The sequence below is a fragment of the Phodopus roborovskii genome, unplaced genomic scaffold (assembly GCF_943737965.1).
Source record: "Phodopus roborovskii unplaced genomic scaffold, PHOROB, whole genome shotgun sequence".
In the NCBI taxonomy this organism is placed as follows: domain Eukaryota; kingdom Metazoa; phylum Chordata; class Mammalia; order Rodentia; family Cricetidae; genus Phodopus; species Phodopus roborovskii.
Genome location: NW_026126408.1, coordinates 17,143,049 through 17,159,694, shown reverse-complemented (window position 1 = coordinate 17,159,694; position 16,646 = coordinate 17,143,049). Strand labels below are relative to the sequence as shown.

The window sequence follows — 16,646 nt, the reverse complement described above, 5'->3', positions numbered from 1 at the left end:
ACTAGAAAGGGACATAAGAAGCCTCTGCAGTGACAAAAACTGGGAGTAATGGTTGTATTAGAATATATAAAACAAAACAAAACAAACAAGCAAACAAAGAGTTGTGGCCTTGTTGGAATAAGTGTGACCTTGTTGAAGAAAATGTATCACTGGGGGTGGGCTTTGATGTTTCAGAAGCCAGTTCCAGTGTCTCTTCCTGTTGTCTGTGGACCTCTCCACCTCTCCAGCACCATGCCTACCTGTGTGCCATGCATACCATGCCTGGCATGACAGTAACAGACTACACCTCTGAACTGTAAACCAGCCCCGATTAAATGTTTTCCTTTAGCCTGGCATGGTGGCTCATGCCTTTAACTCTCAGCACTCAAGAGGCAAGAGGCAGAAGAATCTGTGAGTTGGAGGTCAGCCGGGTCTATAGAGCAAGCTCTAGGACAGTTATATAGAGAAACTACAAAAGTTTTCCTTTATAACTAAGATAAGTTATCAAAAATAAGTCTAAAAACAAGAAACCATGAAGAAATAACAGATCACTTAAAATTTGTTCAAGGACAGAAGCATCTACACAAGGATTTGTGCACCCACTATTCACGAGAGTAGAAACCTGGAAACTGAACAAGGACGAATTACAAAAACAAAGATCAGGTTTAATGATCAGTAAACAAGAGAATGTATGTAAACACAGATGCTCTAAAGTACAGATGTTAGAAACAAACTAGATAGTGCCTTACAGAATGCCCTTCCCGAGTTTTACCAATCTATACTTCACTCAAAATTAAGGTTGAAGAAAACAACAACAAATTTATACAGGTAAGGCCCACCCACTTATTCCCTTTATAAATACTGGAAGAAGAAAAAAACAATAGTTTACACCATTGTCTGCATTATAATAAATACATATGTATACATTTTATATACTTACGAAGGGAAAAATTAACTATAATCCATATAAAAAGTATAAGAACCATCAAAAGTACACAGGAAGGAAAAGATAAAAAGAATTTCAAAGCAACTTAAAATAGAATGGGGTCAATATTTTTAAATAAAAGAATATCAGAGATTTTTCTGAAGACAACTGCTACCAAATATACTGAGTCAAATTAAGTTTTACTTAAGATAAAAACATTCCAGGCCATCTACCAACTGCCATGGTGCACACTGACTGCTGTAATGCATTATTGACAGACAATACACTACAAAGCTGGATATGCCAGAACCTATTTCAAGTAACCAGGACTCTGTGTCAAGGAAAACTTAGCCACTAGAAAGTGATCCTGCCTATGGCTGCAGAAGCTAACCAGTGCCATCAGAATTCTATGACTTTTCTATAGACAGCCACTTAAGGTTTTCATAAGAAACAAACAGATACATGATCTGCCCATGCTGTTATACACCTGAATGTCTGAGGGTTTTCTACAGTGTAATGAGGGTCATCTGACCTGGGCAAGTCATTAGTTACCCAGAAAAAACATTCAGTAGTTACATCCAAATGTATCAGGCTAACAGCTCTAACAGTTGACACCTAGAAAGCATGTGATGCTGCTCAATGGGCCTCACATACAACATTTCACAAAACAACTGCTGACTCTCCGTGCACACATTGGGACTGCAGGAGGGCAGTCTCAAGAATCCAGAGACTCTTGACTGTTCCCAAAAAAAAAAAAAAAAAAAAAAAAAAAAATTCAACTTTTAATGAAATTAATTATAAAGTTGTTGAAATATCCATGCTTTGTATCTGGAAAGATGGCTCAGTGGTTAAGAACACTGGCTGCTCTTCCAGAAGGCCCAGGTTCAATTCCCAGCAACTATACAGCAGCGCACAGCTGTCTGTAACTCCAGTCCCAGGGATCCAATGCCCTCTTTCTGGCTTCCATGGGCACTGCATGCATACGGTACACATACACATAGGCAAACACTCATGCACATTAAAATAAATATTCATGCTTAGATAAAGTGTCACTCTATGAAAGTTTGTATCACACACTGATATTGAGAATAATGAAATAATAAGAATATAGGAATAAAGAGAACAAAATAAGAATTTAAAATGTTAACTGGCCATGAATGTAAATAAATTCTAATAATTTTATCGCATAAACAACCAGATTTTCATACAAGTTTCCATAAGACAATGTGCAAAGAAACACATGGGATTACAAAATTGTAAATGGAAACCAGCACAATTTAGCTATGGTTGAAAACTGTATATGGACCAGAGCATAGGCACATGCCTTTAATCCCAGCACAGGTAGTTCAAGGCCAGTCCTGTCTACATAGTAAGTTCCAGGACTGTCAGGGCTATGTACAGAGGTCCTGCCCCACTTCCCCAAAAAAGATTTTTTTTTCTTTTTCTGAAAAACACTTAAATATTTCCCTGAAATGTGTTTCTTGTGTCTATTTACTGTTACTTTTATTTGTTAGCCAAAGAAACAACTCAAGAGTTGTATCTTTAGAACCAAATAATTACTCGCAGAGTGGTTTTGTTGAAGCTAGCACGGTAACTCCCTTTCCTCTCACACATCCACTCACAGACGAACATGGCAGTACCAGCTACACACCATAACACATTGCTTCATCCTAAGGGAGGACACTCCAAAGCTGGAAAAGAAAATTCAAACAAATTCACCAATCCCATTCAGCTGCTATACGTCCAAGAGACAGGAATCATCTAGACAGAACAATTGTTCCACATCTTCTTGCTTTTTTTCCGAAACATTTGTCTCAGTTTTAGCATAACTGATATACCAAAGTCAATGAAAACCAGCATTCCCTTGAACATCATAACTCTTTATGATATAAAAGAAATGCCTTTTCAAAATAATCTTTAGATGGCTATTTTATTTGAACCATCATTTCCTTTAAGATAAGGAAAGGGACAGGGAGTGGAGATATAAATTCACATACATTCCAGAGTCAGATATAGCCTATGATAGCACAAACCTATCCCACACAGCTGTGGTGAGAATTAGATGAGCTAATGCATGCGAAGTACCAGAATAGGATCCAACACAGAGAGCTCTCAGTAAATGTGAGTGATCACTTTATCATGTCCCATCTGACTTGTCCCCTGTGTTCCTTAGAAAGCAGGGAAGAATGGCAGAGAAGACAGATGCCCCACCACCACCACCACCCCACCACCACCCACCACCACCCCCCACCACCACCACCACCCCCCACCACCACCCCCCACACCATCTTGTGCTTACATACCACGGACCACACAGTCCAGCTCCTATTCTCTCCCAGGAGAACGCTCTAGATGGGCCGCTTGGTGTCAAGCATGAAAGGATGATTGGGACTTGTTCTGTACCCTCAAAGCCAGTGAGAAATAGTACTAGTCCTTGATGAATCTCCAGATTACTGAGGGTTATAAGGGAATGGCTTAGAAGGACAAGCCCACTCACACCAGAAAGTGGATGAGACACTAAAAATCAAAGGCAAATGACAGCAGAAAAGTGGTGTCAGGTTGCCTTAACACAGCCACTTAGGGGCATTAAAGAGAAGATGGCTTGGTCAAGCAGCCAGTATAATTGACAAGCAGAATCCCACTAGACACTGTCCATGTAAGTCATAACAGGAAGTAGGGGAGTGTCTCACTTCCTTAGGCACTGGCACCTAAGTTCTCTTAGGGGCTGGGAAGATAGCTCATCAAATAATTGCTTGCTTTGCAACCATGAGGACATGAGTTCAATCTCCAGACACAACAGTACACACCTTCAAATCTAATGCTTAATAGGCAGAGACAGGAGGATCCCAAGAGTTCGTCAGCCAGTCGATCTAGCCAAATCAGTAAGCTCCAGGTTCAGTGAAAGACCTTGCCTCAGGAATAAACAGTCTTCACAGACACACAAACCTAAGAAGGTCCCTTTGTGCTCTGACTATATAGCTACTTTGGTGGTCACTTTGACCAACTGCAGGACAGGAACAACTTAAGAAAATAAGATCTATGCTGGTTCACATTTCAAAGGATTGCAGTTCATTAAAGGACATGGCATTCGTGGAGGAAAGAATGTGTGGCAGAGACACCTCACATGGCACACTGAGTAGGAGGTAGAGAAAGCAGACTGGAACCAGGGGCTGATGCAACATTTTAAGACCCACCCTTTACAGCCCATTCCCACCAGCCTGTCCCAACCTTCTTCAAAAGTGTTGCAAGCTCTGGCAAAGCATTCAAATCATAAGCCCATGGGAAACATCCCCTACTCAAACTGTAAGAGTGTTAGTGAAGCAGAGAAACTCGGTGGGCAGTGACATGTAAATGGTGCTGTGGCTCATAAAATTAATCTCAAGTGTAAAATGGAAAATAATGTCAATTCAAATGATTTACACTTTCCCTGAGGTTTTAAAAACAAGCTTCTATAATCTTTCTTAGTCAAGACAGACATAAAAACCACAGCTGAAACATACAAAATGAAGTACAGAAGAGGAGTGAACGGTAATACATTGAGATCTGTCCCGAGCATCATCTGTGCCCTGTACCAAAGGGTAAAGTGTGCATGAGAAACAAGTAGGCTCTTTCACTGAGCCACACTCTCAGTCTAGCGAGCATTTAAAGTAATCTCTATAAGCTAAAATAGAACCCTTCTTTCTATAGTGGACAATACTTACAGCGTAAAGATGGTAGAGGAGAGTATGAGGAGGAGGACCAACTGAAAACTAGCATCTCTCCTCCATGTGGGTATTCTACTTGAAGTTCTACTTTCCCAGTGAATTACATGGAACAAAGCCTTAAAGTTAACTTAGCCAATTACAGTTATGCTTTCAAAACATGCACATGAGTCAAACACAGGTGAGTTAAGGACAGGGCTGTGATAAGCTGTGTTTAGAACTGGGGTATTTATGCCATAAGATCTGCAAGGTGTTATCATATATTAGATGTTACTTCTGTTGTTTATTTTGTATTGTTTATATAAATACAATCACATCATTTTAAATAGCATATGTGGACTCTTACAAGAGCTAAAAGTGCTGTTTTGTAGCACTCTGACTACATAACCCCATAAATTCTTGAGTATTTTCTCTTTGTACATTGCTGTCTATTATAATTCAACCCCAAAGGTCTTGTCTGTTTCTGCCACTAGACAGCAAACACAGTGGCTGTAAAATCTCCAATACTTTCTTCATTAGTAACTTCATCTAACCAAAAAGACTGTCTCTTTGGTGTTATAAACAAAATACCACCCATTATTTCTATATTGTTCAAACCTTCCAAAGCATGTAGAAAGTGTTGCATGACTGCATACAGAATTTACTTCCACTAATACAAACCACGGAAGGTATGGAGTTAACCAAAGTAATGAATAATGCAAAGAGCTTCTACTTCATCTTTGCACACTGACAGTATGTATGTATGTATGTATGTATGTATGTATGTATGTATGTATGTATGTAAACCATAAGTCAGATTTGCAAAACTGAGCTGCAGCAAATCTATGTGTGACTGCACCAACACACTTAACATTGAAATGTCAGAATCTGTAAGTAATTGGAAATGGCTGAATAAAGAACAGAGATGCAATTTACATATATTACATGTGTTCAATAGCAAAGAACACATATCACAGAATAGAAAAAAATCAGTATAAAACACAAACTAAAGTAACAAAATGTGAATCCCCTACCTGAGTATCTTTGTATTTGTCTCGAAGGTCCAGGAGCCGGTGGTAAGCTTTAATGGCTTCCGAAAATTCCCCAACGTCCGTGCTGGTGAGAATATAGTTTTCCCAGATTTGCCAGTGTTCATAGTTGCATTTCAGAGCTTCTTGTAAAGTTCTAAAAGCTTTGACTCTGCAAGAGGTTAGATTTTTAAAGAAAGGAACAATGAATTCTTTCCAATTAGGAAAATCACAGCTAAGTGCACATAAACGAAATGTGAATGGCTGCTCTTCAATAGCTTATATCAATATATCGCTCAGGAATAACATCACCCAAATAACACAAAATCAGCAAGGTCCCCTGCATAGTTCAATAATGATACTGGGGACACAAAGTACTCTATGGAAATATGTCTTCCCTAATTTATTTACTACTAACAAGGACATTATAACGAGTCATCAGTCTCAATATTGTCCCAAGAAAAGGCCAATTCAAGTTCCAGACTCCAGCCAATCTACAGTGACCTACCAAGTGCAGCTGCAATCCTACAAGAAAGATAGAGACAGCAAAAATAAATCTGCAAAACAAAATCATAAAACCTGGCGGGGGGGGGGGGGGCTCTACACAAAGATGGGACAGTCTACAAAATTATCCAACAAGAAATAAACTTAATAAAACTAAGGTCCATTTTTAAAAATAATTATTTTGTTGTTATTTTATGTGTACAGATGTTCTACCTGTTTATACATCTGTGCACCACAGCCATGCCTGATGCCTGTGGTGGCCACAAGAGAACAGAGCTCCTAGAACTATAGTTACCGTGTGGGCTGTTGGAATTGAATCCAGGTCCTAAGGAAGAATAGCCAGTGTGCCCTTAACTGAGCCATCACTCCAGACCCTAAGCTACAGTTGAGTAGTCTACCAAACATAGGGGAGCATAAGATAGGAACAAGGGGTATTAAGAAAGCAGAAGTGGGGTATATGCAAAAGGACACATGATATAAATGTATAATGGAGGATACTTGGACAGACAGATGGGGAAGCAGCAGAGAGAGAAACAGCAAAGACAAATTTTGTTTGAAAAGTTGCATAATAAAACCTTATTTTTTTGTATGATAAAACATATTTTTAAAAAGAAGTAATCTGAGAAGCCTCTGAACATATTTGTTTAAAAAAAAAAAAAAAAACACACACACACACACACACAGACGAGGCACTAAAAAAGAACAGAAGACAATAAAACAAAACTAGGTACAAATAAAACAAGACCAAGAAAATGTGAACAAAAACAACTAGCAATTTCAGAGCTGAAAGAAACATTTAAAATAAACAAAACTTAATGTATGTCTAAAAGCAAATTGCATATAATTCAAGAGAAAATTGGTAAACTGGAAGAATAGTGAGGAGTTTGCCAAAATTCAGATTAAAACATAAATGAAGAGTGGGGAAACAATCTGGTAGAAATTCCAGAGTAAAGGAATGCTATGGCAGGATGCTATGGCTCAAAGACAGTGGCTGAACACTTTTCAGAACCAAGCACAGATCCAAAAAATTTGATCAAAAAAGTATATTGCACATGAAAATACCCTAATATTTACAAAAGAATAGCAACTGGAAGGTATTTCATCAGCAACAAGATGACAGAAAACAATAAAGTATGTAATACTTCTAACATGCTGAATGAAATTAACAGCTAACCTAAAAAAGTTTTATCACCAGATAAACTTACCACTCAAAAGAAAATGCAAAATCAAACATATTTAAATATACATGGGGAACACTGAGAACCATTGCTCTAGAGTAACAGCAAAGAAATTAAAGAGGACAATTCAGGCAAGAATAAGGGGGTGATGAACCTTCACCCCTACTTTTACACAAAATCTTTTCACAGGACAGTAGAATAATAAAAAATACTAAGAAGTAAAACAGTATTTGAGAACTGTCTACAAAGAACGATGAAAGACATGTTGGAGCATGAAGAGCCCAGTGTAGGCTGGAGAGATGACTCAGCAGTGAAGAGCACTTGCTGCTCTTGAAGAGGACCTGGTTTTTCTTCCCAGCATTCCCCTGGCAGCATACAACCATCTGTAACTCCAGTTTCAGGGGTTCCAGTGCCCTTTTCTGGCCTTTGTGGACAACAAGCATGCACACAGTACACATACTTACACACAGGCAAGCAAAGACTCATACACACAGAGTAAAAATAAATTAATCTTTAAAAAAAAAAAAAAGCCTCACTATATACAAGATTATCCAGGCTCTTAGGAAAAACTAACAGCCAAGACACCTTAGAGCAACAGATATCTAATAAGCATTAGCACAGTCCATTTTAATCAAGAACATAGTATTATTTTTAAGAGATTGGTAGGATAAGCTGAACTCTATTTATACAGACTGTTAGCCAAGAGCAGAGGAAGCATTTCATGATCTCAGTGTAAAATGGTCTTGACATCTTCAGAAATATCTTGTGGCTCCACAACAGATACCAAGCCTGAAAATAAGACTAAGAAAAATGGAAACACCCCCTTTCCTTACTGCATTAAAAGCTCTGGCAGTAGCAACTCTTGTCTCTTCCATTCCCTTCATTTTTCATAGCCAGTTGGGCTGTTGTGTTTGGCATCTGCCTCTTCCTTTTCCACTCTAGTTATCTCAAGTCTTCCAGCTTCCAGTTCCCTCTCTACTCTGCCTCATATATGGCCTCTGGATACATATTCATTCCCCCAAGTTTCTCTTTGTTTGTTTCCCACCAAAATCTCAGACTATTCCCAACAGGATGGTCTCAACATGTTAGTTAGGATTAGAAGACACAATGAGATGGGTGTGACCTGCCTTTCTACCCTTCTCTTTCACTTGAGAGCTCACATTACTCTACAGCTGGACTACTTTACTTCCAGCTCCTAAATAATCCACTCAATTATGTCACCCTACATTCGGACACATCACTTCTTTTGCCTAAAAGGTGTCCTCTATTTTTTCCATATACCTAGTGTCAGTAGAAGACAAGCATCTCTAAGCCAGGCTCACAGACCTTCTCTTCTGAGATCTTCACAGGACTACATAGTTCCTGACACACACAACAGCCCCTCCTTTATCAAAGCTCCCTTTGCATTCTTGTTTGATATTCCATATGGCTCATGTCTCTAATCACCTTTTAAAATAATGTTGCAGATTGATTTATTTCTTAAATCTACATCTCCAGAACAGTTAAGTCATGTTTATATTTTATAAAAATGTCTAAGACAAGCAATTAATAAGAAAACTACCAGTTGAATTTACTAATTAAAGGTCTGTTTGTTTTTATCATGTAATGAAATTTAGGGTGAAAAACTCTGGTGGTAAATAACAATTTTAAGAGATATTTCTTTATTTTATTATTCATAATATATATTTCATTATACAGTAAATGTTTTCAAGAAATAACTATACAATTAGAATTCAAAGGTTCATTAAGTTATTTTAACTTATATACAAGGGTAGGAAAAAAAGAGAAACAAAGCTAGACACAGATATTAAATGTTCAGTTGGAGAAAAATCTCACAAATTTTAGGGGAAAACCAAGTTCTTCATATTAGACTCATATACTTACTTTTGTTTTAATCGAATATAAGAAGTAGACAAATTGTTCCAAGCCTCAGCATTCTGAAATAATGGATAATCATTAGAGATTGTTCTTAAGGAAGACAATTGTTAAAACCAAAGTACAACCCATTTTCCTAGTCTGATATGAACCCTTAAAAAAAAAAAAAAAATCACAATTTTCAATAATGTGTTTGAAAGCCGGAAAAAAAAAAAAAAAGCATAAAGTTAAATTAAGCATTACTTTTATGGCTTATGTAAGAAATAAAAAAAAAAAATCAACCAATGACATAGGTATCACAGCACTGATTCACTTCAGTTAAATTTTTATTTTCAAATTTTGAGATGAAATAGTTGGAAAATTTACAATATAATTTAACTAATATGTCAATATTTATTATTATTCAAGTAAAATTAAGGCTTATATAAATACTGCTTCTAATAAAAAAGGTTATGAATTTTACTTTGTTCTTTCTATTTAATAAAATACAGCTTTGAACTGCACACATAGGATTTTTAAAGTTAAATGGTACTGACTGCCCTTTGCAGATGTAGCAAAGCAAGTGAGTACCTGGCTAGCCTTCTCACCATAAAAATCTCCAGTGTAGACAGAATAAGCCCTGTGTGGGGAGGTGGTTACAACAGCACAGGGGAGGTCCTGTAGAGAGGACCTATTGGTTCTCGGCAGGTGGCCCAGCCACTGTCTAGGGCACAATCAGGGCTCCCACACAGACAGACAGACTCCTGTCTGTCCACCAAGATGAAGGAAGGGGACCAGACTACAGGGCCGAGAAGGCAAATATAGAATCTATAGCACAACGCCATGGAAGAGAGGTAAGAGAACAAGTTCTAGAAAGTTCTATAAGCATGTGCAGAGTCCTAGGCTGGGCACTAAGCTTTACGATACCGCTAGACTTTCAGAGGCCTGGGGGAAAAAAATGAATAAATAAAATCAACTGCCAAAATACTTCATGCTGATTTTGGAGGTCACACACCAACAGGAGTTTCAAGTTCTGACCAAGCATGACATTCAAGTCAGTCCAAGAAAGCTTACTCCTAACAGGACAATTACACTTTGGTTATGAGCTTATCCTTTAATGGCTGAGCCATGTCTCCAGCCCCTACCAGGACTATTACAACCCAGAAAATGACAGCCCCAAGTCTAACAAAACTTAATTCAAAATAATCTACAAGTAAATTAACTAAATGCCAAAATAAAACTCAGTCTTCCAAAGGGAAAATAAGGAAATGCAGAGACATAACAACCACACACAATTGTGTTGTAGGCACAACAAAAAAGAGGTCGGAGCCAGGCATGGGGACAAATCCCAGCACTCGGGAGGCAGAGGAAGCAGGACAGTAAGCTTGAGGTCAGCCTGGACTAAACCACTGAGTTCAAGGCCAGCATGAACTAGGTAGTAGGATACTGTCTCAAACAAAAAGAGAGAAATAAAGATGACTGACAGACATACAGGAGGAAGGGAGGGAGGACCAAATAAATAAATCAGGAAAGATGCAAAGAAGTGGGGAAATTTTACCCACAGCCAAAGATTGATAAAAATGAAAACACGCAAGAGCTGTTGGCATAATCATAAAAGACATGATAACAGTTAATAAAGTGCAGTTACAGACTCCGCAAACAGAAGCACAAGAGGACGGCTGGGGACTGAGCACATGACTGCTGAAAGAACCACAGGAAGATGCTTCAGTTGCACTGTCTTCCATCCAATTAGTCCAAGGGATGCTCTGTGTGGCCTGCTGGGGATCACAGAGCAAGAGCAAATCCCACCCAAGGCAGAGCAGTGGGACATGCTGGACATCGTAAGCATATAAATACTCACAATTAGAGTGCCAGAAGGAAAAAAAGGAGAGGGGTAACTCAGTCAGAGTGTGTGTAGCACGTGTGAGGCCCCAAATTCAATTCTCATCACCACAAAGCCAAAAGGATATAAGCAATAGCTAAAGATCCTCAAATTTGATGAAGCTACTTAGTCCATAATCCCCCCAAAATGTTAATGTCCCCAAGAAAAACATGTACAAGGAAAAAAATCATACCAATACTTCTTTTTAAAAATGGTCAAGACAGGTGGTGGCAGTACACATCTTTAATTCTAGTACTCAGGAGACAGAGGCAGGAGGCTTTCTGTGAATTCAAGGCTAGCCTGGTCTATAAAGTTCCAGGACAGCAAAGGCTACACACAAAAAAAAACCCTGTCTCAAAAACACATACACACACAACAAAAGGGGGGGGGGGAAGGAATGGTGTCAAAAGAGCAATTATAGAGGTAGATAAAGTAAAGAGACATTATATATAAAAGGGAAAATGTGTTCAAAAGTTAAAAAATTTAAATTAATATAGAAACCAATTATTCTCTACGGTCTGCTAATATACTACAAAATAAAATTTAAACCCAGCAGTATTTATAACAGAATCAAGGAATCTCAATTCAGGCTTGCATCTTAAAGAAATTATAAACTATGTGCATGCAAAGATTTGTACAAATGTTCATAGTAGAGTTATTCACTCTACTACAGTAAAATGGCACAAAGATCCCTCAACAGGATGAGACATGCACACAATATAGATGCCACAAAACATTAAAAAGATGTGCAGTTACAACTAATAGCACACAAAACCTGAAATATGTCCCAGGCAAATGAAATCTGAAAAATGAATTCCTAATGTACAAGTTAATCTGAAGGTATGGAATAACATCAGAGAAAAACTTCAGCATAGCTACACTAAGGGACACAGAGGAAGAAGTTCATGGTGACAGGAGAGAAGACAGGAGGCAATGAAGTTTTGACATCTTATTTTTCAAACCTGTCCAAACTGTTCATTTGAGACTTGTGGGCACTCTTTAAGTCATATTGCACTTAAAGGAAATGAAGGTAGGTGATATTTGGTTACTATTTCAAATATACAATTTGCTGTGTATTTGAGATGAATGATGGACTCTGAAAATCAGGAGCCCATTAAGCAAATGCCTATTATCTATATGATCCTCCCTGTTTTCTTTAGAGTCAAGTTACTACAGCAATTCAGATATTTATAAAGTACGCATTGCACATGAAAGAGGACCTGAGTTCAGAAGCCCAGGTGCTTGTGAAAAGCCTAGTGTGGTAATTTGTGTTTATAACTCTGCCCTGGGAGGCAGAAATAAGGGGTCTCCAGCACTGGTAGCCAGCTAGGCTCAGTGAGACCCTACCTCAAAAAAAAAAAAAAAAAAGTGGAAAATGATAGAAACTTATGCCAACTTATGACCACTACATATTCACACACAGGTACATACACATTCATACATGTAATGCCCCCAACACACACAGAGACAGGGGTGGGGGGAGATCAACTCAGTAGGTTTTATGCAGGCATGCGCACACCACACCACACCCACACCCACACACACCCTGAGAGGAGGATCAAGCCAACTACAGTAGGTTTATGCACACTGAAGACTGAATGTGATGATCTAGAAAGCTGTAGAGCAGAGTCCATTGTGGACAGTGTCAAACAGCTGAAGCATGGTCTGCCATCATAATCTTTAATTTTGTTCACAATTTTCATAGTTGCTTTTTTGTGAAATATTGACAGTACTACTCTAAAGAATGAAATAAGAATTATGATAAGATGTACAAGGGCTTAGGTTTAATTACTAATGCAATAAGGTTTCAGCTAATACATACTTCTGTCATAGAGTATTTGCATCACATGTTTGAGGGATGGGAAAACGGAAAGAAGGTAGGAAAGAGAAAAAAGAGGAAGCAGGGGGCTAGCAAGATGCTTCAGCTGGCCGAGGTGCTCAACTGCAGGCCTAAAAACTTGCATTTGATCACTAGGACCCACAAAGTAGACAGGTTGTCCTCTGGCTTCCACGCACATGCCATGCCATGCACATTCTCCCCAAACACACAAAGAGGGAGGGAGGGACTGGTTGGTAGTCAGTGTCAGAAAAAAGGAGAAAAGAAAGCAGGTTTTAAGTTTTGCACACTCATAAGCACCATGCAGGCAAAGCATTTGTATACACAGAATAAATAGATCTTCTTAAAAAAAAAAAAAAAAAAAAAAAAACCCACAAAGAATAGGAGGGTATTGTAGTACATAAGGGCCTTGTAGTTAGAATACATAAAGAATTCTTACAACTCAACAATCAAAAAAATTTTAAATGGGTAAAGAATGTGAATAAACATTTCCCCACAGAAGATATCCAATCAGCCAATAAGCAAATGCAAGGATATTTAACATAATTAACCAGCCATCAAAGAAACACACATTGAAGCTGTGAGATGCCAACCTGCCAACCACTAGGATGGCTACAATACAAAGAGAAAGCAAGGATGTTGAGAAACTAGAATCCTTACTCACTGCTGGTAAGAATATAAAAGGGCCCTCTGGAAAGTCTGTCAGCTCCTCTAAAGTCTCACCACTTGATCCAGTACATACTCAAGAGAACGTTAACAGCAGAAGTATTCACAAGTGCCTCAAAGCTGAAAAGATCCACATGCCATCAACTGAGAGTGAGTGGACACACGTGATCTGCCCAAACAATGGAGCACTGCCTGTTGATAAAAAGTGAGTAGAGCACCAATGCAGAACACAGCATGGACGGCTGTAAAGCACTAACGTTAAATGGAAGAAGCCAGCCACTAGGTCTGCTTCTCTGAAATGCCAGGACCTGAGAATCTATAAAGACCGTGAGTGTCTGCTGCTGGGGAAGGGAAGAAGGTGAGGAGGGAGGAATGGGGAATGACTGCTGAGGGCAGCCAGGCTTCTTCTTAGGGTGAAAAAGATCCTCCAAAAACATACTACTTTTAAATTTAAATATACTGAAAAGTTTAAAATACTCAATTATTCTTTTAAATAGCTACACAGTATGAGAGCTATCATTTCTACAAAGCTGTTTAACAGAAAGGGACAGATACCACAACAACTGCAATTACTATTGCAATTAACATAAGCAGCATGTTAATTAATGGTAAAAGACACAGAACACTAGTCAGTCCTATCTAGTTTTAACTACTATGTGATTTTCCCCCAAAAGTATTTTAACTGGTAAACCATTTACCTTGAGTGTGACCTTCCACCAAGTATGTACTTCTACCCCCAAAATAGCTGCTATTCCAAGCTCTACAGCACATTCAGAAAACTTAGAACACAAGGAAGTGGAAATAAGGAGAAGAGACCAAACAAACTTACATCAGGCTCCAGGGTCACACAACGCTGGAACGCCTTCGCAGAGCCCATGTAGTCTTCCAAGGCCAAGTAAGCACAGCCTAGAGAAAACCAGACTCCAAGCTGCAAAGATCAAAAGTCAAGGTTACGCAAAAACACACACATTTAGAGGACACAATCTGAATGTATTTAAGACACTATCAAAGAATACAATTCTCTACAGAATTCAGGATTACATTTTATTTGCCTGCATTGAGTTTAAATGTAGGAAATCCAAAGGAAATAAAATTTATGATGAAATTTTCAAAGTAATTATAACCATGAAAGTATTACAATATTAATATTAATATACTTGGTGTTAACTAAAGGTAATGGGCTGGTACTCTAAACCTGAGATTAGTGATACAGAAAACCTTACAAAGTACTGGCAGATTCGCAACTGATCAATGCACCACAAACAAGAACAGAGTTCTGCGTTCATCCTCTATTCTCTCAGATAACCTTCACTTTTTAAGCAAGAGTCACCTCCCTGGCAAGGCTCTGTGTAGGCATGTCTGCAAAAACCTTGGAAAGCAAGGGTCAGAATCTGGCTGAGATGTGGAAAACAGGTAATTACAAAAGCCTTCTTTTCAACACAGGGTTTCCTTAAAATTCAATAGAACCTGTCAAAGGGAGATGTAACTCGTAAAAATTCAATGGTATTAGTCAGAAATGCACCTATTATGAGTTAGGTTTGTTTTCCTTTCCGTCACAAAGCCAGAGTGATGGCCGCCTACTTTCCTACAGACTGTGGGTGAAGAAATGACATACTGGGGCGGTTGGGGGTGGCACTGAGGTACCTCTAAGTCAGTCCCTCTTCCCTAGCCAGCCCCACAAAACCTGTTCCTTATGGAAGGCAGAGGCCTGAAGCTCTTAAAGCAGATAAAGATTTTTAGCTGATAATTAGAGAGAAGGCTTCCAAAGCAAACATCCTCAGGCAATTTAACACTTCTCTCTGAATGCACAGGAGGCCATAAATAAATACAAATAAAATATAAATATAAATAAACAGCAAGGGCCTTTATGCAGAACAAATTTTGGTAGAGGCTAGGTGAAGGGGGGTTGGGGAGGGCGGGGTGTGCATCTTGTGGGAAAAGGAGCAAAGATAATTGCTGGAAACTGATGGGAGATGTCATTCTGTATATGTTTCTCATACTGGTTAATGAATAAAGCACTGTTGGCCAATAGGAAAGGAAGATAGGAGGGACTAGGAAACAAGGAGGAAAGAGGAAGTAGGTAGGAGGAGTCAGCATGGAGAGACCGTGGAGACCAGATGCCTGCCCCACTCCCCCAGTAGGAGAAACCATGTGGAAATACATAGAAATGGGTTAATAATTAAGACAGAGCTAGCTGATAAGAAACAAGAAACAGGCCATCAGAATTATATCAAATACAGAGTCTCTGTGTGTTACTTGGGGCTGGCGCAGACAAGACCAGCGGCGGGCAGAAAAGCCCTACTCCTTACATATGGCGACCACGTGGCTAGTAAGAACTTCCACTTAAAATTTAACAAAAGCTTAAAAAAAAAAAAAAAAAAAAAAAAAAAAAAAGGTTTTAGAAACAACAGAACAGAGACAAACAAGGATTCTTGGTAACAGCATTTTTCTGGGTTGCACTCTGTTTTGTCTGAGACAAGCAAAAATTTCTGCGGCTCCTTTAAGGGAAGATTTCTGACTCAGCATAAGTGGCAAAAAACCGCACTGCTAACAATTTATTGGTGTGTATGAGAGATGGCAATGGCAGTGACCACATCTCCAAGCTGGCAGCATGCCTGCTGGACGGCAGCGTTGACCAGGGCAGTGACCACAGCTTTCATTGCTGGCGGTAAAGGTACCCGCCGCCATCTTTGGTAAACCACGGCAGGAACAACCATGACTTTCATTTCAGCAATGTTGTTGTTTACCAGATAAAAGACTCGTGGCTACAAAAAGATAAAGATTTACATTAAAGAAAACAACTAAAGGTTTACAGTGTGTTTTAAAATATACGTAGGCTTGGGAGAGAAATGAAATAAAATGGTTTTAAAAAGAGAGTGAGGAGCTGGGTTTGGTGGCACACACCTTTAATCCCAGCACTCGGGAGACAGAGGCAAGCAGATCTCTGTGACTGCAAAGTAAACCTGGTATGCAGAGTAAATTCCAGGACAGATAAGAGTTACACAGAGAAACCCTGTCTCAAAAAATAAAAAAATAGAATTAAAAGAAACAGTAATAATAAAGCCACGTAAAGATGGAAAGCTCAGAGAAAATATGGATATTGTGCGGTGTTA

The 16,646-nt window shown here is 38.8% G+C and overlaps 1 protein-coding gene across 1 annotated transcript in view; it reads right to left on the bottom strand.

The window, feature by feature from the left end:
* Nucleotides 1-16,646, bottom strand: part of Ttc27 (tetratricopeptide repeat domain 27) — a 121,246-nt gene that overhangs the window by 14,493 nt on the left and 90,107 nt on the right. The window contains exons 14-16 of the mRNA XM_051181867.1: nt 14,363-14,461; nt 9,179-9,231; nt 5,619-5,784 (exon numbers count right to left, since the gene is read on the bottom strand). Coding sequence (XP_051037824.1) covers nt 5,619-5,784; nt 9,179-9,231; nt 14,363-14,461 — 318 coding nt within the window. The remainder of the gene's footprint in view (nt 1-5,618; nt 5,785-9,178; nt 9,232-14,362; nt 14,462-16,646) is intronic.